Source organism: Oncorhynchus mykiss, chromosome 13 (assembly GCF_057628025.1).
Source record: "Oncorhynchus mykiss isolate SJ-2025 chromosome 13, ASM5762802v1, whole genome shotgun sequence".
NCBI classification, from domain to species: Eukaryota; Metazoa; Chordata; class Actinopteri; order Salmoniformes; family Salmonidae; genus Oncorhynchus; species Oncorhynchus mykiss.
Window position 1 is genome coordinate 55934780 of NC_143034.1, and position 26398 is coordinate 55961177.

The 26398-nt window shown below is 43.9% G+C and overlaps 1 protein-coding gene across 2 annotated transcripts in view; it reads right to left on the minus strand.

Moving 5' to 3' along the window:
* The window catches only part of LOC110486590 (glutamate receptor ionotropic, NMDA 2C-like), an 86000-nt gene that overhangs the window by 44625 nt on the left and 14977 nt on the right, over positions 1-26398 (minus strand). For both annotated transcript variants that reach the window (XM_021558310.3, XM_090196824.1), the window contains exon 2: positions 11246-11690. In XM_021558310.3, the coding sequence (XP_021413985.1) occupies positions 11246-11674 (429 nt within the window). In that variant the 5' untranslated portion in view covers positions 11675-11690. The remainder of the gene's footprint in view (positions 1-11245; positions 11691-26398) is intronic.

A 26398-nucleotide genomic window follows, 5' to 3' on the forward strand; every position in this document is an offset into this window, starting at 1 on the left:
CCGAGGGCCCTTACCTCCTCCCTGTAGGCCGTCTAGTCGTTGTTGGTAATCAAGCCTACCACTGTAGTGTCGTCTGCAAACTTGATGATTGAGTTGGAGGCGTGCATGGCCATGCAGTCATGGGTGAACAGGGAGTACACAGGAGAGGGTTCAGAACGCACCCTTGGGGGGCCCCAGTGTTGAGGATCAGCGGGGTGGAGATGTTGTTACCTACCCTCACCACCTGGGGGCGGCCCGTCAGGAAGTCCAGTACCCAGTTGCAGTCGATGAACAGCATTCTTACATAGGTATTCCTCTTGTCCAGATGGGTTAGGGCAGTGTGCGGTGTGATTACGATTGCATCTTCTTTGGACCTATTGGGGCGGTAAGCAAATTGGAGTGGGTCTAGGGTGTCAGGGAGGGTGGAGGTGATATGGTCCTTGACTAGTCTCTCAAAGCACTTCATGACTACTATGGGGCAGTAGTCATTTAGCTCAGTTACCTTAGCTTTCTTGGGAACAGGAAAAATGATGGCCCTCTTGAAGCATGTGGGAACAGCAGACTGGGATAAGGTTGGATTGAATATGTCTGTTAACACACCAGCCAGCTGGTCTGCGCATGCTCTGAGGACGCGGATCTGGATGCCGTCTTGGCCTGCTGCCTTGCAAGGGTTAACACGTTGAAATGTTTTACTCACGTTGGCTGCAGTGAAGGAGAGCCCGCAGGTTTTGGTTGCGGCCGTGTCAGTGGCACTGTATTGTCCTCAAAGCAAGCAAAGAAGTTGTTTAGTTTGTCTGGGAGCAAGACATCGTGGTCCGCGACGGGGCTGGTTTTTCTTTTGTAGTCCGTGATTGACTGTAGACCCTGCCACATACCTCTTGTGTCTGAGCCGTTGAATTGCGACTCCACTTTGTCTCTATAGTGATTCTTAGCTTGTTTGATTGCCTTGCGAAGGGAATAGCTACACTGTTTGTATTCGGTCATGTTTCCGGTCACCTTGCCATGATTAAAAGCAGTGGTTCGTGCTTTCAGTTTTGCGCGAATGCTGCCATCAATCCACGGTTTCTGGTTGGGGAATGTTTTAATAGACACTGTGGGTACAACATCACCGATGTACTTGCTAAATAACTCGCTCATCGAATCAGCGTATTCATCAATGTTGTTGTTCAACGCTATGCGGAACATATTCCAGTCCACGTGATCGAAGCAATCTTGAAGCGTGGAATCCGATTGGTCGGACCAGCGTTGAACAGACCTGAGCACGGGTGCTTTCTGTTTTAGTTTCTGTCTATAGGCTGGGAGCAACAAAATAGAGTCGTGGTCAGCTTTTCTGAAAGGAGGGTGGGGGAGGGCCTTATTTGCATTGCGAAAGTTAGAATAACAATGATCCAGGGTTTTGTCAGCCCGGGTCGCGCAATCGATATGCTGATAAAATTTAGGGAGCCTTGTTTTCAGATTAGCCTTATGTGGTTTCCAGTTTACATGTGCGATGCGCCCGTCTACGGAGCCTGACCAGAAGACCACTCCGGCGGCGCCGTTTTTTTGAGTCGCCATTTGGATCCGATCCATTGTCCTGGGTGGTGGGCCAAACAGAGGATCCGCTTCGGGAAAGTCGTATTCCTGGTCATAATGTTGGTGATTTGACGTTGCTCTTATATCCAATAGTTCCTACCGACTGTATGTAATAAAACCTAAGATTTCCCTGGGTAACAATGTAAGAAATAACACATAAAAATACTAAATACTGCGTAGTTTCCAAGGAACAAGCGAGGCAGCCATCTCTGTCAGCGCCGGATGAGAGATAAAGCCATATATATCACTGCACAGATGCTTTTATAGGACCACTGGTCAGTGGTCAAGAACCCCAATACAACAGATTTTCTTTTCAGAATACAATGCTCTCTACACACAAAGTTTAGCCTACTGATTTTGTTTTTATCTGGACCAATGGCGGGCATTTGAAGGACTCTCACAAAAACTAAGAGCTGTCGCTAATTATTGATGGAGATGGAATGGAGATGGAATGGTGTAAAAAACAAAGGAAAAGAAATGAGGCTTTTCAATAAAACACAAAGTTGCAACTGCAAGAACACCTGAAATTGTGGTCCTAGGGGCTTGAGAGATTGGAGCAGGGGGTCTGTACTGTGCTGTAAATGATTCAGAAGTTGCAAAATAAATCTGAGTGAGGGAGGCCGGCAGTGAGTAGTCGTTCCAGAAGGGCCGATGGAGAGAAAGAGGCCGACGTGCTCTCCCTTGTTTTCTCTCTTTTCTCTCTCTTTTCTCTCTTTCTCTATTCTTCCTCTCTTAGTGCAAGAGGAGCACATGGCAGCCTGCTCTCTCGCTCTCTCTCTCTCTCTTTCTCTCCCCTCCCCCTATCTCTCTCTCTCTCTTTCTCTGTCTCTCTCTCTCTCTCTCTCTCTCTCTCTCTCTGTCTCTGTCTCTCTCTCTCTCTCGCTCTCTCTCTTTCTCTGTCTCTCTCTCTCTCTCTCCCCTCCCCCTATCTCTCTCTCTCCCTCTCTCTCTCTCTCCGATGGTGAGTGACTTCTGGACATGGATCTTTGCTGCGGCATATGTCTGCCTGCAACTCCCAGCGTGATGTGCCCTGGCACTGTCGTCATGTGCTCGTCCTATGTGCTGACGTCACAGGGACCCTGCGCAGGGCCGAGGAACAGACGTACACTGCCGTAGTCATTTGTCCTTCCTCACAACGATAGAGGAGATCCAAATGCAGTAACACATAACACTGAATTACAATCATATTGTACGTTTGAGTGTTATTATATCAATGTTGAATGCATTTATACTACATTGTAACACTAAAGTGAGCACAAATTCATTAGTCTGTCTGAATTGTATTATACTCTGTAATTCTCATGCTAAATGATCTAGTATTATATGCCTTTGACTTGCAGAAAACCAGGACAAAACATATATTAGGTGATTTTCTTATGTATTCATGCATCCCTAGTGATATTGCAGATTCCCATACAGTTCCTCTGAATACCATCCCAGCCTATTTAGCCCTGTCTAGACAGTTCGTACTGTATCTGTGTCACTGGCCCCAGGATGCAGAGCAACGAGGTAGAGAGGGACACAAGTAGGTTAAGGATGTGAAGAAAGGAAGGGAGAAAAAGGTTGCTCTACTTTAGAGAAACGAGGTCTGCTGCTGCTGCTGCTCGCCCTGCTTCCCACACCTCTCTGGACCACTGAAACAAAGAGACTCTGGACCCAATCCTAACTTAAGATACATTTAAACATATGCATAAATTATGCGTTAATGTCAACGGGAGATCTAAGATGTAATAAAAAAATTTGGGTTACATCCATTAATCTCAAATTAGGATTCGGTCCCCAATGATAGAAGGTGAGTGAAGCAAGACGGCTGGACAGACACAGTCTGAAGGTTGTCTTGTCTACCTGGGACTACTCCTCATATCTCCGTCTATTGGGCTTTGCTGCAAGGGTGTTGTGGTTAAACATTTGATACATGACTGTACCATGCTATTCCCCTTGTGAATCATGTTAAAACATGGCTTAGTCAAAAATCACATGTAATATAGTACATATCAAATCACAATTTGGGTACCGTTGTTTGTATCACAGGAGGTTGTTGACACCTTCTTTGGGGAGGAAGGGCTTGTGGTAACGGCTGGAGCGTAATGGTTGGAATGGTATCAAATACATCAAACACATGGTTTCCTGTCATGCCTGCCCCCGCTTCCCCTCTGTCATGTCTTTGGCATCATTAAAACTGAAGACTATTTATCAAATAACTCTCTGTAATTATTATTACGCGATTAAACTGATTAATCATGTAACTGTAATTAACTAGGAAGTCGGGGCACCAAGGAAAATATTCAGATTATAAAGTTAGAATTTTCCTAATATAACTTTCAGATATATGAATATCTGATCACTTAGTCTTCAAATGAATTAATTATTATTTACCTCATGTTAGTCTCATTCCAAACGTCGTAAATTGTTGGTTATCTGCACGAACCCAGTCTTCACTATGAGTCATCCATTCATCAATTGTCTTAAATCGATTATTTACTAACTAAGGAATTCACAGAAATGCATAAACAAACAGTAGATAGTTACAAGGAAATGATAAAGGAGTTTCCCTAGTGGGATAAACCGGTATCGCGGCTTGGTGGACAAAAAGGGAAGTGGGGGTCTACTGAGAAGACAACACAAAGTTGATAATTATAACAATTGAAATGCGAATCCTTTGCACATGAACACTCATTCATTCGGGAATAATTGCAATCAATATATATATTTACGCTCAGTGTGTTGTCGGGATCTCTGTTGAAAAGTTTGTTTCTGTTGGAGAGTTTGTCCGCCCTCTCTCTGTCATGGTTAGAATGGATAGTTCAGAGAGACATTCATTCATGTCGTTATAGAATAAATGTTTCGGCGGTTGTCGGTCTTCGCGTTCAATGATACCGAATTCCTAGCTGCAGACAAGTAATTAATATCAAAGACTTGTTCTATTCTGTCGATATCGATAGTCTAAGAGTTTAACCACGTGGTATGGTTAAAAGATTCAGCCATCTACTCAAACCTTAAGCTTGGTCTCCTCTCAAACCTTGGCCCTCTCGTTTCTGTTGAGAAATTCTCAAGGTTTGGGTTTTATTTGGAAGAGCAGAAAGGGGCCTGTCCCAGGACGCCAGACCATAACTGTGCTCATGGGTGGTCCTCTGCTTTAGTTAAACTTAAAGGGGAATTGGCGTTTCCTTCATTAAACAGTCCAAAATCAAATTACACAATTTCACAAACAGTGTCATCCTCACTCATTCATCGTATACAACAATTTGATGTAAGCCTCATATCTGAGGCAATTGTATAAACAACGTTATGGTAATGTGGCCATATTGTCTCCCATGAGTTTCACAAAATTGTACTAAACGGACCAGTTCGTAGCTGGATTCTTTACTGATCTTTTATACCTTCTCCAGAACATAAATGTTGTCCGGACCTCAAGTTCTGTGAGGTGGAAGAAATTCCTTTGTTCTCTCTATGAAAACTCACTCTCTCTCTATACTGTGGCCATGAGGAGATCATCTCCTCCAGGAGTTTACGACCTGAGGTCGCAGCAGCCTGAGTGTAGGAGACAGAGAGAGGGGGATGGTGCTCGCTGTACCATGTCATTATGTTTTTCCCTGTCAAGACGCTGTCCTTGTTTGTTTCTTGTCTATTATCCATTACATTTTCACTCCCTGTACTTGCTTCTCGTCTCCCAGAGTCGGTCCTTACAGTTTCCATGTGTATGATGCCATTCAATTTGCTCCGTTCCAGACATTATTATGAGCCGTCCTCCCCTCAGCAACATCCACTGGTTTGCAAGTACATTTCCCCAGTATGTATGTGATTCTGTGTTTGTCCTACATATTTAGGATCTTAATTTGATCACCCTGTTGGTGCAGGAAATGTCCAGTATAGCAGGAAATGCAAACGTGTAGTGTATTCAATGTTTATAAACGCGTCTAAAGTTTGTAATTACCACTTAAAAATGTCAGACATGATTTGCCCTAACAAAAAATGTATCAACCTCTACAAAAATGTCCATTAATTATAATCCACACAATAATAATAATTTCCTGTTGCTGCAGGATTATTTTCCAGCTATGAGAAACTGGTCAAATGAAGATCCTACATATGTATTTAGTCCTGAGAAGGAAGTCTACTGTCATGTCGTACATAGCAGCCACCAGTCACCCCTAGTTGTAAATCCCCAGTGGGAATGAATGCACCAAAGCCCCCCTTGCGTTTTAACATTCCAGGCAGGCGTGTTAGCCATGATTGATTGGCAATGGTGAAGCAGATTTTATTTAAATTCCATCAGAAGGTGATATATGGCTGCATGCCTCACAGTTAGATTAGAATCCTCTGTTAAGGAAGCTCTCTCTCTGTTCGATGACTGCAGTCAGACAACAGACAGACAACAGACAAGCACATTCAGTTGGGTTTGTCTGAATTTGTCCTAAACTTCTTGATAAACCCTGTTTGTCCTCACCCACATACATTCCAGTGATTGGATTCTTTGTGTCTGCTAGGCTATTGATTATCCAATGATTGTTCTAACTTTTTCTAATTGCGAGAAAAAAAGGGAATAATAGGTTTCTAATGGGTTATTGTAATTTAGCTAATCAACATGCTAATTGAGCAAAATCTCCCCAGGATAGGAATCTGTTCTCGATTAATTTTCGCCTTCCTCTTCGAGCGAGATCAAACTCCAGGCTTTCTCAGAGACAACATTGTAAGTGATTGAGTTGGCTTGTCGACCAGCGTGGACGGCGTCCCACTAATCAATCAATGGTGAGCAATCGCTCAGCCTCATTGAAAAGCTCATTTAAAGGTATCTTAAAGGTGAATATAAATGGCTACATCTGAAGTGGTGACATTTAAGTGGCATCACATTTGAAATGAAGTGCATAAGCACACAAACACATTTTGTGAGCGTTTATTTCCATATTCTGTAAATTAACTCACTTTTCCACAGGATTGTTTCTTTGAACATTTAAATCACTCTGTTTGGTACTGGCACACATCGTGTAAGTAGCATATAGACCAGCCCAAGCCTGGATTTGAGTCCATGGTCCCACCAACAGTTAGTTAATTCTATGTAACACTAATTGTTCCAGTGCAGACAGTCAAGTTGACTTAAGCCATAGGAAGGATGACATCACTCCACAAGACTGCGTTAGCTGCAAACTACCTCTGTTTCCTGTGGAAAGGTACCATTCATGTTCAGGCTCAGGGACACGAAACAGATGTGCTGATGGACATCACATCCCGCCATACTTGTCTCCACCTGCTCTGGCAGGGGCTGTTGGTGGCCTTGGTTTTTATAAAGACAGAGCTCTTCTAATCAGTCTGAGCCTGTGAGTGCCACCATGCCGTGGGTAAGGCTCTATGCCAGCCTCTAATGAGGTCTGTGCCACTTCAGTTTCTCTCTCTGTCATCAACTCTGGATCCAACAACATTAAGTGTTCTCTGCTCTGCATTTACGCCTTGTGTTTTGTATCGTACTATTGTTATTGCATGATGTAACATTCCTATAACTGATTATAAGCCAAGTCACATGGTCCATGTGTCATTACGAACTAGCCTTCAAAGTCTTGTACATACAGTTAAGTCGCAAGTTTACCTACAACTTAGCCAAATACATTTAAACTCGGGTTTTCACAATTCCTGACATTAAATCCTAGCAAAAAATTCCTGTCTTGGGTCAGTTAGGATCACCACATTATTTTAAGAATGTGAAATGTCAGAAGAATAGCAGAGAGAATGATTTATTTCAGCTTTTACATTCTGACATCACATTCCCATTCTGACATCACATTCCCAGTGGGTTAGAAGATTAAATACACTCAATTAGTATTTGGTAGCATTTCCTTTAAATTGTTTAACTTGGGTCAAATGTTTTGGGTAGCCTTCCACAAGCTTCCCACAATGAGTTGGGTGAATTTTGGCCTATTCCTCCTGACAGAGCTGATGTTACTGAGTCAGGTTTGTAGGCCTCCTTGCTCACACATGCTTTTTCAGTTCTGCCAACAAATCTTCTACAGGATTGAGGTCAGTGCTTTTTGATGGCCACTCCAATACCTTGACTTTGTTGTACTTAAGCCATTTTGCCACAACTTTGGAAGTATGCTTTGGGTCATTGTCCATTTGGAAGGCCCATTTACGACCAAGCTTTAACTGATGTCTTGAGATGTTGCTTCAATATATCCACATCATTTTCCAATCCGTAGTCTGTCTTTTTTATGGCGGTTTTGGAGCAGTGGCTTCTTCCTTGCTGAGCGGCCTTTCAAGTTATGTTGATATAGGACTCGTTTTACTGTGGATATAGATACCTTTGTACCTGTTTCCTCCAGCATTTTCACAAGGTCCTTTGCTGTTGTTCTGGGATTGATTTGCACTTTTCGCACCAAAGTATGTTCATCGCTAGGAGACAACGTGTCTCCTTCCTGAGCGGTATGATGGCTGCATGGTCCTTGGTGTTTATACTTGCATACAATTGTTTGTACAGATGAACGTGGTACCTGCAGGCATTTGGAAATTGCTCCCAAGGATGAACCAGACTTGTGAAGGTCTTGGCTGATTTCTTTTGATTTTCCCATGATGTCAAGCAAAGAGGCACTGAGTTAGACCTTGAAATACATCCACAGGTACACCTCCAATTGACTCAAATGATGTAAATTAGCCTATCAGAAGCTTCTAAAGCCATGACATCATTTTCTGGAATTTTCCAAGCTGTTTAAAGGCACAGTCAACTTATTGTATGTCAACTTCTGACCCACTGGAATTGTGATACAGTGAATTATAAGTGAAATAATCTGTCTTGTAAACAATTGTTGGAAAAATGACTTGTGTCATGCACAAAGTAGATGTCCTAACCGACTTGACAAAACTATAGTTTGTTAACAAGAAATTTGTGGAGTGGATGAAAAACTAGTTTTAATGACTCCAACCTAAGTGTATGTAAACTTCCGACTTCAACTGTAGTACACATAGTAATTACCACATACTCTCAATTAAACTGCTGCCAACCTTTAGATAATTGCATTTTTACTATTTTATTTCTGTTGGATTTTATCATGAATGATTAGCTGTTGTGTTCCCCAACTTGGCGTAATTAAATGTGTAAATGACCTGCTGGAGGTATTAGCCAGCCAATGACACCTCTTTTATTGCCCATAAGAAGCAATGCCTATGCCCTGATTGCCTAACATGTTTCCTTGAATTCATGTGGCTATTTGACAAGGGAGCAGTCCAGTAATGTGTGGACTGGAATAAGGAAATTCCAATTACAACAACAGCTGTTGGGAGACAAGGTTGCTGGATGTAACCAAGCACAGTGTCTAATACCCCAGCCAGTCTGTTGGGCCCTATATTGATTACTGTTTTGTTGACGGACCCGGGTTACTTCTAACAAATACACTTTCCCTCTCAATCATCTCGGCCGCAAAAAAAGTAAAGATTGAATCAATGAATCAATTTTTGGTTTAGAAAAATGTATCTAAATTCAATTGAGTTGGAACGCATCCATTTTAACCAGCTCTCTATTGAACCGCAACCCCATGAGGATTTGTATGAATGGGAATGCATAATCAAGGTACTGTGAGTCCATGGCCCTGGCCGTCTCCTGTTGTGGAGGAACACGTTTCTCACGTTTATTAAGAAAATCTCACAAACACGAGGGAGAGAAAATCCTATTTGAGCTGTGGATTAACTGATGGAAATCGAGGGTGGCGGGCAGACCTCATATTTTCCGCTACTCAGTTCCCTGTGCGCTGCATACTCAAACAGCCAGCTACCGGAGCTGAAATTACTGGAATTGATTAGACATTACAATGCAGCAGTATTCTCTTCTTGCTCTGACCGGCCGAGGTCAGCCAGCCTGCTTTATCACCCTCCATTTTCCCCCGCTGAATAAACTTTGTTTATGGTCGGTGGATTGGCGAGCTATGTCCCACCAGTCCTCTGTATCCTCAGCCTACACCCATTTGCATAGAACCAATACAGATGTGATGCTCATAATGTGCATTCTCTGTCTCTGTGAGTTGTATTATGATGCTAATAATGTGCATTCTCTGTCTCTGTGAGTTGTATTATGATGCTAATAATGTGCATTCTCTGTCTCTGTGAGTTGTATTATGATGCTGAATACGTGCATTCTCTGTCTCTGTGAGTTGTATTATGATGCTGAATACGTGCATTCTCTGTCTCTGTGAGTTGTATTATGATGCTAATAATGTGCATTCTCTGTCTCTGTGAGTTGTATTATGATGCTGAATACGTGCATTCTCTGTCTCTGTGAGTTGTATTATGATGCTGAATACGTGCATTCTCTGTCTCTGTGAGTTGTATTATGATGCTGAATACGTGCATTCTCTGTCTCTGTGAGTTGTATTATGATGCTAATAATGTGCATTCTCTGTCTCTGTGAGTTGTATTATGATGCTGAATACGTGCATTCTCTGTCTCTTTGAGTTGTATTATGATGCTCATAACATGCATTCTCTATCTCTGTGAGTAGTATTGTGATGCTCATAACATGCATTCTCTATCTCTGTGAGTAGTATTGTGATGCCCATAACGTGCATTCTCTGTCTCTGTGAGTAGTATTGTGATGCTCATAACGTGCATTCTCTGTCTCTGTGAGTAGTATTGTGATGCTCATAACGTGCATTCGCTGTCTCCGTGAGTAGTATTGTGATTCTTTGCAAAACGCAGAGCTGTGTTTTGGGAAGATGGTGATTGATGGTGATATAGCTGGAGAATACAGCCATTTCAGTCTAATTAAAGTTTCTCTCTGTGGCTGAGCCCTTTGTGTAACACTCTGGGAGAGGGATCATTGCTCCTAAACCTATGAGGCTTTACTCTAAAAGCAATTTAACGGCAGTCTAATCTGTATCACAAACATCCCTCTGACAATTTACTGGTGTCAAACTCCAGTGCATGATGCCAGGTAATACAACATTTCAAATCATTGCATAACTCTATTGACATGAGGGGTCCAACTGTAAACTGTACATTTGTTACCAGCGAATACAAATAGATTTCTCTAATTTAACATCTTTGTGTCTGGTGGGACCAGAAGTTTAAAAATAGAACAAGGATGAAGTGGCAGAGGCTAACAGGTTTTGATTTTATGATTGATTAGATGCAGTATTTGGACATCCCTCTACTACCTGGTTTAACACCTTATCTTGTTGTTTCAGTCTTTCTGGCCTAAGACCGCCAGACACATAAAACCCACAGTGTCTGTATGGGCAGCATTAACATTCTGTGAGTTTATAATCATGTGCTGTAAGTCACCTGGAAATGTCAATGTGTGTCTGCTAATGTTCATTATGACTCTGATAATCACCAGACTAATGACGGTTGGCCTGTGTGTGTGTGTGGTGGAGAGCTTTCAAAATCTGAGTGCTTTGCTCACCTTGGGGGACCTGTGTTGTTGAGATTGTTGTTTTGGTTTTATTATTTGTACTGTGAGTTGTGCCAGGGGTCTTTCCCAGTTCTTTATTTCACAGTCACTAGAATATAAAGGGTTTAAAACCTCTGAGGTAATGAGACTGTGTAGTCATAAACCACACATCAGTTAAGCTGCTACTCTCTACAGCAGTTTGGGGAAACAAATAATGTGGCCTTCAAGGTTATTTCAAAAATAAAAAGAAGATGAACTTAAGCATGTTCCTCAGGCAGCCTAGACACTAGCAGCCAAGTGTCCCCCATCCCAATCCTGGTCACTCACCTTGTGTGGCAGGACCATGGCGGAGCCCCCGCTGATGCCCACGATGGGCACGGCCGTCTGCAGGGCAATGAAGTCCAGGATCTGTGCCACGGCTTCCGAGCCAATGTTGTCTTCAAACACCACACCATGTACGCGGTTGGCCGCCAGTGTGTCACAGATGCGTGTGAGCAGGGCCCGAGGGTTGGTGTTGTTTACCAGCACTGTGATGGGATTCACCTCCAAGGGCAGGTCCATGAAGTTCTCCCTGCTGAGACGCCCCTTGATCTCCTGCTGGTAGGCCGAGCCACTGAACACCACCGCCACGTTGACTGCTGGCAAGGGTGTTGCGAAAGGACGACCTTGGCACCAGGGGGCAGTGCAGAGCAGCAACAGCAGCAGCAGCGGCCACCACCACGGGGAGTCGCTCAAGTGGCCTAGACGAACGCCCATCTCAGTCACCTACTGCCTGAGAGAGGGGACGAGGATGGGGATGAGAGGAGGAGAGAAGAGAGATGGGTAAAGACATTTGTATTAGATACATGGGACCGTTTAGTGTCATTTGTGCACCGTTGTGATAATGCTTAGTAATCCCTCCAGGCAAGCCAACCAAACCAACTGTCTGTAGTTTAGAGACATTTTAGCTTCATCTGTGAGTCATGTGCTTCATGTGCAGGTCTGTCTCTATGTAAGCGGCCATGAGTGGTGGGTTGGGTCAGGTGGATGATGAGAGACCCAGGGTACTATTTTTTTGTGTGAGTGTTTGGCGTGCAACACAAGGCAGTGAGCAGGTTGCTGTGCCTGCGGATGGCAGCTGCGGCCCCACTACTGTTGTACTCTGCAGTCGAATACAGCAGATGGTGCCTACTGTTTAATGCAACAAATGGAGAACAAGGATTTACCATTTATCTCTCGTGATGTTTTTTCCCCCTCTGAAATAATGCTGCAGAGCTATTCCAATTTACTCTGCAAAACGTCTGAATGCATGGGTATTATGTGCTGTGAATAGGTGGAGACCTGGTTTTGGCCATGGAGGCTGGTTTTAACGGCAGCTACGTGCTGTATTTCTGAGGCATTGTTTACGGAAAATACTTAATGTAACTTAACTTGGATGACAGTTTTCCCTTTGAAATGAATTGATAAGATCAGTGTTTAAAAACACTGCATTGCTAATAGACATCAATGCAATTTTCCCAAAGTACAGTGACACAGTGACAGTAACAAAGTTTGTTAAGGGATTCACTTTTAGTTTGAAATCATAAATCCTACATTCATGTTCCAGGTAATGAATAAATGATCAAATCGACCAGAAACTCTTTAGCTTGTTTTGATCTTCCAGATATTTATAGCTGTAGGGCAAAGTAGAAAAAATGATGTATTTCACAATGCAGTTGAATGGAGTTAGATCCTACAGCATTACATTCACCAATCCACGTAATGTCTGGTCAGATACTGTGTCCCTCTGTCAGACAGAGTCATCCTCTATGACTTATCTGTCACACTGCCGCCTGCGGGCCTGACGCTGTGTGGTGTGTGTGAGTGTGTGTGAGTGTGTGCGTGTGTGTGTGGTATCCTGTCAAGGGGACCTGATTTAGCATGTGTTTGAATCACGGTGGGGTGATTACAACGTAATTCTCAGTATTCCTTGGCGGGTGTCATGGCCCACGGCATGATTGTGCCTCCCTATCAAGACATGTAGGATAGCTGGGGACCCACTGCAGTCCCCATTCCTCAACCCCTGCCTGACAGAGGGAATGGGACGAGGGGCTTGTGTTAGCGTAGATGGAGTGTACCTGTAAAGTGGCGGTGATGTTCCCATGGGGTAATTGGTTGGACTACGTGATAATATAGTCTCCACTCTGAAAAGCTGCCTCCCAGAGGACCGTAGGGATTTCTGCATCACATTGCTGGTCAGGGACCTTATCAGCAGCACATGGCTGAGAAAGGACCATTATAGATTGTCATTAGTAGCGGAGCAGCCTAGAATACCAATGATAGTACGGTTGCTGAGAATGGAAAGGCATTATGAAAGGTTCTAGATGTTGACTATGTCAAAACATGATGGATTTGTTGTGCTGATTGACATATATATTTTCCTTTTATGACATCATTTCTGAGTTTCCTCTGTCATAAAAATAGGGAATATTTATGTCATCCATCATGCAGGCTGATTGATAATCCCTTAAATTGTACAGAACACAGAGCAGGAATGTATTGCTTTCCTTCAATGACATTATCCACGTCTTATCCGGGCATTTTATCATGGAACACGTTAGGGTTAATGTCTTTGAGGGGGATCTCATTAAAAGAGCTTGACCTTCCACATGTTTAATCAAGGCAATGAAAGCTGAGGTGGATGTCTGAAGGTCACCTACATGGGGGATTACTGTGGTAAAATGGGGATGTGGAATTAAACACAACAGCCAATGAGTCATCATCGACTTAATCAGATGACTTATGTTTGTCGATATGCCCCCTATTACCAAGGTGTATTCCAAACAGAGACACAGCTATCGGGAGGTAATTACAGCACAGTGGAAACATTGATTTGACCATCTAGCCCAATTTGACCTTGCTGACAACAAAAGTGGAACTCACACCACTGTGATTTGCAATAACGCTGGGCAATATAGTCAAGAAACCTGTTCAAAGTTGTTGAACATTGCAGTCGTTCTGTAACTTGGTCACAACCCAAAGTCTCCAAAACACAGGAAAGAGGCTTTTATTACTGTGCTACATGGAGCTAAATCCACCCCCAAACTCGTACAATGGCTTGAGGCTTTATTCCAATGTTAGGGATCAAAACTCACTGTGGATATTTATTTTAGTCAGGGATATTGTAATAGATAATGTAGGTCTGGGTACATCATTTACACTGTTTTATATGTTGATTATAATTATTATTATTTTTTTTTTTCAGATCACAGTTTATTTGGTTCTTAAGCCTGGTTGAAACAGATGAGTGGTAAATACTGTAGTTTGGGACCATGGGAAAGAGACAGGTTGCTGTTTACGTCATGATGCAGTCATGAAAAGATCGTTTTATGACTTTTGTGTCATGTTGAGTCAGTAGAAACAAACAAAATCCCACTGTGAAACTAGTGACCATGAACATAAGCATACTCTATTACAAAATATCTATGATACTCTAAGTATGCAAACAGTCATTACTGTGAGACATGAAGGCATAGGGAGAAGATGTGCCTGAAGGAGATTTTCCCCAATCTACACAGACAAGAGATAATTTGTTTTCTACTCTATGACCTCTTTAATCTGGGGTTGGATTTTGGAATGCACTACCATGTCAAATTCTTTGCTCTCTAGAGATGTAATCCACTCTGTGAATCTGCAAGTCCCCAATTTTCAGCGCCTGGATTTGATATGTGTTAGTTGTCTGCTCGAGTTTTCACAGCTCCAGCTTCCAGCCTCCCATCAGTGGGAATGTGTTCAGCTTAGCGACCTCTCTCTCTCACTTGACTCTGCCCAAGTCACCGCTGGCTGGCGCGAGGGCACACAGACCAGATTAGATCAAAGCTTCTGCCACTGTTCCAGTCTGGCACTTAGAAGGGCTCAGACCGTTTCGTCATGCACCGTTACTACTGAGCAAATCCCTTGTGTGACCGCAAAGATTATGCCATGCCTTTTTAAAACTGTCATCTAGCTAAAAGTGTTAGGGAGAGGGAGATGACAGAGTAAAACAGACACCAGATCTAACTATGTGACAGTTGATATTCTATCTCTGTTTAATGGCAGAGAGTCCTAACAGAATCCTTCAAGATCTTCACCTTGGCTTTCAGACCAGATGGGTTTACAATGAGGAATTGCTTAGCTCCCTCTAGTGGGTGAGTTGGTAAAAGCAGTTCCCTTAGAATATCAGTTGTCCTCTGCTGTTTCCTTATCAAACCAGAGAAGCAAATTATTTCCGTCTCTGTCCCACTTCTCTTATGTAGTCTGTGGGAGAACTGTCTCTACTGTAACACACTAAATAACAGGGGTCAAGGAGTTACATGTGTTATTGTAATAACACCTGCCAGATGTGTTTTGTTTTGTCTGGACTGGCCTGAGAAATGAAATGATTTTAGTTTTACACCTTTTCAGCTATTCCTTTGTCCTAAAGGTGATTGGTTGAAAGTCAGCTGAGATGACACATTTATTTACTTACAGTGTTACTATTATCACATCTGTTCAGGAGCCTCTGCTCAGACATTTGACTGCACTCTCCTCATGCCCAATTCCCAGCCCTGCTCAATATCTTAAGACCATAGTGGTACAGTAAGTACATCTGGTTGTGCTCGTCACTGCTGACGTAATGGGTCATTTCGTATTCAGTGCATGAAACTGCTGCTAAGACTTACACCTGTCTCATCCTGGGCACAGTTTGATCAATATGCTCCAAGGCTTGGAGAGGCATGCTGGTGCCTCGTGGCTCTCTGCTGGTAACTTTACCTCTTCTCTTGCTTTTCATCAATGAAACATCAGCAGACCAGCCCAATGTTTAATACCTATCACATTTTAGACTTGATTAAAGAAACCTTATAATTTGTAGGTACTCAACAATGGGTTAACATGAAAGAGACATACTTACATTAAATCCTATTAGAATTCCTTTATAATAAACCCTTTCAAGTCTAATCAGTATAAATCTCATTTTCATTCCCATATATTATGCATGTGTTCAGTATTAAGGATTATTTTAACCCTACACAGTGTAATTGACAATTTGACCTTCGCTAACGCAAAGACTGCCAACTATTTAATTCGATCATTATGGTCACAGTTCACCTGTGATTATGGGTTTAGCTAAGCCATGAAGATAAAATACTGTCATTCTAATCTCCAAAAATCCATTACCTTTCAACTAATCTGGTAATTCATGAGCATTTTGTATACTTAAACAGGAATAATTAATTGCTTTTGTGAAAACAGTGAATCGGCTTCTTCCAGTCATGCACTGTCAAGTAAATTAGAATCAATTAGGCTTTTACTGTTAACCACTGAGTATCCTCTCAACTCCTATTCATTGGCCCTCACTGCTACCGTGGTTTCCAAACTCTGTTTAGCTCGGCTCTATCTAAAGCGCTTTGTGGACCATCTGATAAACAAAACAATACTTGTAGCCAGAACCCAGGCTTTAGCTGCGACCCAGGAGGATATAGCTGCGACCCAGGAGGATATACTGTAGCTGCGACCCAGCCTGGGTCCCGATCCACCATCTGGGGAACACTTAACTAGTCCATTGCCAATAACATGGCTCCCTCATTGTGATGTTAAGTAATGTAATATCAAGCTGGATCTATAATCCTTAGTGCCAAAAGCCTCTGCCTCTTTCTTCAATACTTTAGACAACATTCAACATACGCTATATTGCACATCATATAATATTACCTGTATTCCTGATACTACTACAGCTACACATGTCACGTTCTGACCTTAGTTATTTTGTTATGTCTTTGTTTTAGGTTGGTCAGGGCGTGAGTTGGGGTGGGTTGTCTATGTTCGTTTTTCTATGTTGTGTTTTGTGTTTGGCCTGGTATGGTTCTCAATCAGAGGCAGGTGTCGTTAGTTGTCTCTGATTGAGAATCATACTTAGGTAGCCTTTTCCCACCTGTGTGGTGTGGGTGATTGTTTCCTGTTTTGTTGTTTGTGGCGCGATTCAGGACTGTTTCGGTTTTTGTTTTCATGCACTTTGTTATTTTTGTATTTTGTCGTGTTCAGTGATTATTAAAGTATCATGGACACATACCACACTGCGTATTGGTCCGATCCTTGCTACTCCTCCTCAGACGAAGAGGAGGAAATCCGTTACAGAATCACCCACCAACCAAGGACCAAACAGCGTTGTAGCGGGCAGCAGCAGAAATCTCTGGACTCATGGACATGGGAGGAGATTCTGGACGGAGAAGGACCCTGGGCACAGGCTGGGGAATATCGCCGCCCCAAGGCAGAGCTGGAGGCAGTGAAAGCTGAGCGGCGGTGGTATGAGGAGGCGGCACGGCAGCGCGACTGGGACGAGAGGCAGACCCAAAAATTTATTGGGGGGGCACACGGGGAGTGTGGCTAATTCAGGTAGGAGACCTGAGCCAACTCCCCGGGCAGGCACCGTGTTATGCCGGGAGGCGCACGGTGTCCCCGGTGCGCAGGCATAGCCCGGTGCGTTACATTGCAGCGCCTCGTATCGGCTGGGCTAGAGTGGGCATCGAGCCTGGTGCCATGAAGCCGGCTCAGCGCATCTGGTCTCCAGTGCGTCTCCTCAGGCCGGGGTACATGGCACCAGCCCTACGCACGGTGTGGTGCCGTTCCACCTCGCCGCACTGGCCTGGCTAGGAGAAGTATCCAGCCAGGTAAGGTTGTGCTGGCTCGATGCTCAGACCTCCAGTGCGCCTCCACGGTCCGGTCTATCCAGTGCCTCCTCCACACACCAGGCCTCCGGTGGCAGCCCCACGCACCAGGCTGTCTCTCCATCTCCTTCCTCCAGGTGCTCCCGCCTGTCCAGCGCTGCCAGAGTCTCCCTCCTGTCCAGCGCTGCCAGAGTCTCCCTCCTGTCCTGAGCTGCCGGAGTCTCCCTCCTGTCCTGAGCTGCCGGAGTCTCCCTCCTGTCCTGAGCTGCCGGAGTCTCCCTCCTGTCCTGAGCTGCCGGAGTCTCCCTCCTGTCCTGAGCTGCCGGAGTCTCCCGTCTGTCCTGAGCTGCCGGAGTCTCCCGTCTGTCCGGAAATGCCGGAGTCTCCCGTCTGTCCGGCGCTGCCGGAGTCTCCCGCCTGTCCGGTGCTGAATCTCCCATCCATTCGGGACCCGTTGCTAGGGTCCCCAGTCCGAGGTCGGCGGCGAGGGTCGCTGTTCGAAAGGAGCCACGGAGGCGGGTTAAGGAGCGGGTAAAGTCTATGATGGACTGGGGTCCACGTCCCGCGCCACACCAGCCACCGCAGACAGACACCCACCCACCCAGACCCTCGCCTATAGGTTCGGAGTCCGCACCTTTGGGGCGGGGGGAGTACTGTCACGTTCTGACCTTAGTTCTTTTGTTATGTCTTTGTTTTAGGTTGGTCAGGGCGTGAGTTGCTGTGGGTTGTCTATGTTCGTTTTTCTATGTTGTTTTTTCTGTGTCGGTTTTCGTTTTCATTCACTTTGTTATTTTTGTATTATTAAAGTATCATGGACACTTACCACGCTGCGTATTGGTCCGATCCTTGCTACTCCTCCTCAGACGAAGAGGAGGAAATCCGTTACAATACAAGAATAAAACAAAGCACTCTGAGAATATTTTGACTTGGTATAGTCAATAGTTTAGTTCACAGAAGTATTACTGTTAAGTGACATTTGTTTCCTGCCTTTTCAGATGGTGACCAAAATAGAACAAGTGGGGGAAGCAGCTTTGTGACAATACTGCACACTGATAAAAACAGACTACTAGAGTAGCCACACTCACAGAGTGTTTATATTCTATTTCTACTAACAGAACAACATGGTAGCTTGAGAGTTAGTATTTTCTCTTAAAGACAACTTAGCCTTTAGACACGCTGCCTCAACTAGTAGGATGTGACTTTGACATATCTGCCATGTCTCAAATCAGACACATGCACCTGCTTGTCCCCTCCACCAAGACGTAATGGCTTGTATTGTTGTCACATTTTATCTAGGTCAATATTCAACTCAATTTTACATCCCGATGCCAGTTGTCACCACAATATTGGATGCAGTGCAAGGTGAGTCCCTCTCAGCTTTGACTCTATGTCTGGTGATTTGATCATCGTGGGCCCTAGCGGAGCGCGGACAGGGCCTGTCAACCTGTCATATCCCTGACACCTCCCTGTAGATTTACTTCTTTAGTCCTGATGAAATTATTCTTCATATCATGGCTTCATAATAAACTGGAGCTATAGGCTGTCATAGTAAAAATGTAACCTACTGTCCAATATTCAGCCCCATGCTCCCTCTACCCTAGCTGCTTCCATACACTGATCTCCCAGTCTGCATGTTTCCAATCCCAGCAGCCTCTGATTTATCTCCCACCCCATGACCCCAGGGAAGAAAATCACATTGAACTGATACACTCAATGATATTAGTTTATGTCACCATCCAAATCAAGATCTCTGCTCTGCTTTGCTCTCCTAAGCCACGAGCAAGCTGGACATAATTCATACATGCTGTTGCATTAAGTGTACATGACAAGTGATTGATCGCCGTGGAATAAAAACCCAATAAATCTGAGAGTAATGATCTCTCTGACCGTCTCTGCATGGGGGGGATTTTTGGAGATAGGATTCTCCTAACATGCCTGTGCTTTAAATCAGAAATCCACAGGTTGTGGGCGACCCCATGCCGCCTCACTTCTTGTGTAGTGTTTTCACCAATGAACTAAACAAGGGAGTCGAGCCCTGAGCCGCCATGGGCTGGCCTTCTTTGCGCTACTTGAATGCCCCTGCTGCCCCAGAGCTGGAGAGGAAGTCATTTACAACCTAACGTTACCACTGCCAGAAACAAACACAGTAGATGAAGCAAACATAATTCTATGTTCTTGGATCTGAATCAACTCGACCCCAAAAAATAAAAAGAAGCGAGAAAAGACTGCTCAAGACCAATCCATAAACCGGGAAAACATTGGAACTGCCCAATCCCATCTGGACAAGATGTTCATAATTCTGTTCATTGACTGTAGCTCAGCATTCAACACCATAGTACCCTCTAAGCTCATCATTAAGCTTGGGGCCCTAGGGTCTGAACCCCGCCTTGTGCAACTGGGTCCTGGACTTCCTGACGGGCTGCCCCCAGGTGGTGAAGGTAGGAAACAACACCTCCACTTCGCTGATCCTCAGCACAGGGGCCCCACAAGGGTGAGTGTTCAGCCCCCTCCTGTACTCCCTCTTCACCCATGACTGCGTGGCCACGCAAGCCTCCAACTCAATCATCAATTTTGCGACACAACAGTAGTAGGCCTGATTACCAACAATGACGAGACAGCCAGCAGGGAGGTGAGGGCCCTGGGAGTGTGGTGCCAGGAATATAACCTCTCACTCAACATCAACAAAACAAAGGAGTTGATTGTGGACTTCAGGAAACAGCAGATGGAGCATGCCCCTATCCACATCGACGGGACTGCAGTGGAGGTGATTCCTTGGAGTTCACATTACTGACGATCTGAAATGGTCCACCCACACAGACAGTGTGGTGAAGAAGACAGAACAGTGCATCTTCAACCTCAGGAGGCTTGGCCTCTAAAACAACATATCTATGATACTCTAAGTATGCAAACAGTCATTACTGATGAGATCATCCTGTCCAATTGAGAACATCCTGTCGGGCTGTATCGCCGATTGGTAGAGCAACTGCCCAAAACCGCAGGGCTCTCCAGATGGTGGTGAGGTTTACCCAACCCATCACCGGGGGCAAACTACCTGCTCTTCAGGACACCTAGAGCACCCGATGTCACAGGAAGGCCAAACCACCCCAGCCATGGCCTGTTCACCCCTCTATCATCCAGAAGGCGAGGTCAGTACGGGTGCATCAAAGCTGGGACCGAGAGACTGGTAAAAAACAACTTCTATCTTAAGGCCATCAGACTGTTGGATAACTATCACTAGCCGGCTTCCACCCGGTTACGCAACATTGCACCTTAGAGGGTGCTGCTCTATATACAGTGCCTTGCGAAAGTATTCGGCCCCCTTGAACTTTGCGACCTTTTGCCACATTTCAGGCTTCAAACATAAAGATATAAAACTGTATTTTTTTGTGAAGAATCAACAACAAGTGGGACACAATCATGAAGTGGAACAACATTTATTGGATATTTCAAACTTTTTTAACAAATCAAAAACTGAAAAATTGGGCGTGCAAAATTATTCAGCCCCTTTACTTTCAGTGCAGCAAACTTTCTCCAGAAGTTCAGTGAGGATCTCTGAATGATCCAATGTTGACCTAAATGACTAATGATGATAAATACAATCCACCTGTGTGTAATCAAGTCTCCGTATAAATGCACCTGCACTGTGATAGTCTCAGAGGTCCGTCAAAAGCGCAGAGAGCATCATGAAGAACAAGGAACACACCAGCCAGGTCCGAGATACTGTTGTGAAGAAGTTTAAAGCCGGATTTGGATACAAAAAGATTTCCCAAGCTTTAAACATCCCAAGGAGCACTGTGCAAGCGATAATATTGAAATGGAGGGAGTATCAGACCACTGCAAATCTACCAAGACCTGGCCGTCCCTCTAAACTTTCAGCTCATACAAGGAGGACTGATCAGAGATGCAGCCAAGAGGCCCATGATCACTCTGGATGAACTGCAGAGATCTACAGCTGAGGTGGGAGACTCTGTCCATAGGACAACAATCAGTCGTATATTGCACAAATCTGGCCTTTATGGAAGAGTGGCAAGAAGAAAGACATTTCTTAAAGATATCCATAAAAAGTGTAGTTTAAAGTTTGCCACAAGCCACCTGGGAGACACACCAAACATGTGGAAGAAGGTGCTCTGGTCAGATGAAACCAAAATGGAACTTTTTGGCAACAATGCAAAACGTTATGTTTGGCGTAAAAGCAACACAGCTCATCACCCTGAACACACCATGCCCACTGTCAAACATGGTGGTGGCAGCATCATGGTTTGGGCCTGCTTTTCTTCAGCAGGGACAGGGAAGATGGTTAAAATTGATGGGAAGATGGATGGAGCCAAATACAGGACCATTCTGGAAGAAAACCTGATGGAGTCTGCAAAAGACCTGAGACTGGGACGGAGATTTGTCTTCCAACAAGACAATGATCCAAAACATAAAGCAAAATCTACAATGGAATGGTTCAAAAATAAACATATCCAGGTGTTAGAATGGCCAAGTCAAAGTCCAGACCTGAATCCAATCGAGAATCTGTGGAAAGAACTGAAAACTGCTGTTCACAAATGCTCTCCATCCAACCTCACTGAGCTCAAGCTGTTTTGCAAGGAGGAATGGGAAAAAATTTCAGTCTCTCGATGTGCAAAACTGATAGAGACATACCCCAAGCGACTTACAGCTGTAATCGCAGCAAAAGGTGGCACTACAAAGTATTAACTTAAGGGGGCTGAATAATTTTGCACGCCCAATTTTTCAGTTTTTGATTTGTTAAAAAAGTTTGAAATATCCAATAAATGTCGTTCCACTTCATGATTGTGTCCCACTTGTTGTTGATTCTTCACAAAAAAATACAGTTTTATATCTTTATGTTTGAAGCCTGAAATGTGGCAAAAGGTCGCAAAGTTCAAAGGGGCCGAATACTTTCGCAAGGCACTGTACATAGACTTGGAATCACTACCCACTTTAATAATGGAACACTAGTCACTTTAATAATGTTTACATACTGCTTTACTCATCTCATATGTATATACCGTATTCTATTCTACTGTATTTTAGTCAATGCCACTCCGACAATGCTCAATCTAATATTTATATATTTCTTAATTCCATTATTTTACTTGTAGATTTGTGTGTATTGTTGTGAATCGTTTTTAGATATTACTGCACTGTTAGATACTACTGCACTGTTGGTAAGATCTGTTAAATATGTGTATGTGACCAATACAATTTGATTTGATTTGAATACATTTTGAAAGGTCGAACAGTGACGCTGAAATGGTCACCGTTCTCATGGACTGGTAACACAGGAGGTTGCTGGCACCTTAATTAGGGAGGACCGGCTCCTGGTAATGGCTGGAGCGGAATTGGTGGAATGGTATCAAATACATGGTGTTTGATGCCATTTCATTCGCACCGTTCCAGCCATAATTATGAGCAGTCCTCCCCTCAGCAGCCTCCACTGACTTACCAGTCAGTAAGTGTTAGGTTGCGTGTTTAGCCTGCTAGCTACGTTAGCTGCTAACCTTAGTGTGTTCAATGTTCAAGCTAGCTAACAAGGCTACTTAGCTAGCTAACATCTTCTGTATTCAGTCTTTTTTGTACTCAAAGGAATCTAACAATGACATCATAAATCTACACTGCACAAACCCCCCAATGCCTTTATTTCATCTAACTAACATTAGCTAGCAAAAGCTAGATATGCAGATTGTTGACATGATAGTGTTTCATTTGTAGATAACTAGCTAGCTAGGTGGACAACAGCATTTTCGGCCCATGTACACCCCAAAAAATGCATCTATGCATAACATTTGGTAAAGTAAAATCACACAAACATCACACAGAGAGATACTGGTAGAGACGGGAATCAAGGGAATCTGAGGCAGTTCAAATTGTGGTTGTGCAAACCCCAACACTGAAAGAGAGGTAAGAAATGCTGCTTGCATTTTCTGTTCTGCTTTGTGATTCAATAATTATTTTGTTGTTAATCAACCAAGGTAAGAAATGCTGTATGCATTTTCTGTTATGCTTTGTGATTCAATAATTATTTTTTCACAGTGCCAACAATCCCCACAGACAGACTTGTCCCTCCTGTCCCACTACCAACCAAGCAAGAGTATCTCCAGGAGCATCAGTGCTAAGGGCTTGGTAGGAACCTTTTGTTCATACAGAATGGCAGACATTACACTCGTTACAAGTATTACATAGTTAGTATATTACCTACCCTCTCTCTCAGGTGAGACCATGGCCAGTATATTATTACCTACATCATCTCTCTCAGGTGAGACCATGGCCAGTATATTATTACCTACACCCTGTCTCTCAGGTGAGACCATGGCCAGTATATTATTACCTACATCCTCTCTCTCAGGTGAGACCATGGCCAGTATATTATTACCTACACCCTCTCTCTCAGGTGAGACCATGGCCAGTATATTATTACCTACATCATCTCTCTCAGGTGAGACCATGGCCAGTATATTATTACCTACATCCTCTCTCTCAGGTGAGACCATGGCCAGTATATTATAACCTACATCCTCTCTCTCAGGTGAGACCATGGCCAGTATATTATAACCTACATACTCTCTCTCAGGTGAGACCATGGCCAGTATATTATAACCTACATCCTCTCAGGTGAGACCATGGCCAGTATATTATTACCTACACCCTGTCTCTCAGGTGAGACCATGGCCAGTATATTATTACCTACATCCTCTCTCAGGTGAGACCATGGCCAGTATATTATTACCTACATCCTCTCTCCCAGGTGAGACCATGGCCAGTATATTATAACCTACATCCTCTCTCTCAGGTGAGACCATGGCCAGTATATTATTACCTACATCCTCTCTCTCAGGTGAGACCATGGCCAGTATATTATTACCTACATCCTCTCTCTCAGGTGAGACCATGGCCAGTATATTATTACCTACATCCTCTCTCTCAGGTGAGACTATGGCCAGTATGTTATTACCTACATCCTCTCTCTCAGGTGAGACCATGGCCAGTATATTATTACCTACATCCTCTCTCTCAGGTGAGACCATGGCCAGTATATTATTACCTACACCCTCTCTCTCAGGTGAGACCATGGCCAGTATATTATAACCTACATCCTCTCTCTCAGGTGAGACTATGACCAGTATATTATTACCTACATCCTCTCTCTCAGGTGAGACTATGGCCAGTATATTATTACCTACATCCTCTCTCTCTCTCTCAGGTGAGACCATGGCCAGTATATTATTACCTACATCCTCTCTCTCAGGTGAGACCATGGCCAGTATATTATTACCTACATCCTCTCTCTCAGGTGAGACCATGGCCAGTAAATTATTACCTACATCCTCTCTCTCAGGTGAGATCATGGCCAGTATATTATTACCTACATCCTCTCTCTCAGGTGAGACTATGGCCAGTATTTATTACCTACATCCTCTCTCTCAGGTGAGACTATGGCCAGTATATTATTACCTACATCCTCTCTCTCTCTCTCAGGTGAGACCATGGCCAGTATATTATTACCTACATCCTCTCTCTCAGGTGAGACCATGGCCAGTATGTTATTACCTACATTCTCTCTCAGGTGAGACCATGGCCAATATATTATTACCTACATCCTCTCTCTCAGGTGAGACCATGGCCAGTATATTATTACCTACATCCTCTCTCTCAGGTGAGACTATGGCCAGTATGTTATTACCTACATCCTCTCTCTCAGGTGAGACTATGGCCAGTATATTATTACCTACCCTCTCTCTCAGGTGAGACCATGGCCAGTATATTATTACCTACATCCTCTCAGGTGAGACCATGGCCAGTATATTATTACCTACATCCTCTCTCTCAGGTGAGACCATGGCCAGTATATTATTACCTACATCCTCTCTCTCAGGTGAGACCATGGCCAGTATATTATTACCTACATCCTCTCTCTCAGGTGAGACCATGGCCAGTATATTATTACCTACATCCTCTCTCTCAGGTGAGACCATGGCCAGTATATTATTACCTACATCCTCTCTCTCAGGTGAGACCATGGCCAGTATATTATTACCTACATCCTCTCTCTCAGGTGAGACCATGGCCAGTATATTATTACCTACATCCTCTCTCTCAGGTGAGACCATGGCCAGTATATTATTACCTACATCCTCTCTCTCTGGTGAGACCATGGCCAGTATATTATTACCTACATCCTCTCTCAGGTGAGACTATGGCCAGTATATTATTACCTACATCCTCTCTCAGGTGAGACCATGGCCAGTATATTATTACCTACATCCTCTCTCTCAGGTGAGACCATGGCCAGTATATTATTACCTACATCCTCTCTCTCAGGTGAGACCATGGCCAGTATATTATTACCTACATCCTCTCTCTCAGGTGAGACCATGGCCAGTATATTATTACCTACATCCTCTCTCTCAGGTGAGACCATGGCCAGTATATTATTACCTACATCCTCTCTCTCTGGTGAGACCATGGCCAGTATATTATTACCTACATCCTCTCTCAGGTGAGACTATGGCCAGTATATTATTACCTACATCCTCTCTCAGGTGAGACCATGGCCAGTATATTATTACCTACATCCTCTCTCTCAGGTGAGACCATGGCCAGTATATTATTACCTACATCCTCTCTCTCAGGTGAGACCATGGCCAGTATATTATTACCTACATCCTCTCTCTCTGGTGAGACCATGGCCAGTATATTATTACCTACATCCTCTCTCAGGTGAGACTATGGCCAGTATATTATTACCTACATCCTCTCTCAGGTGAGACCATGGCCAGTATATTATTACCTACATCCTCTCTCAGGTGAGACCATGGCCAGTATATTATTACCT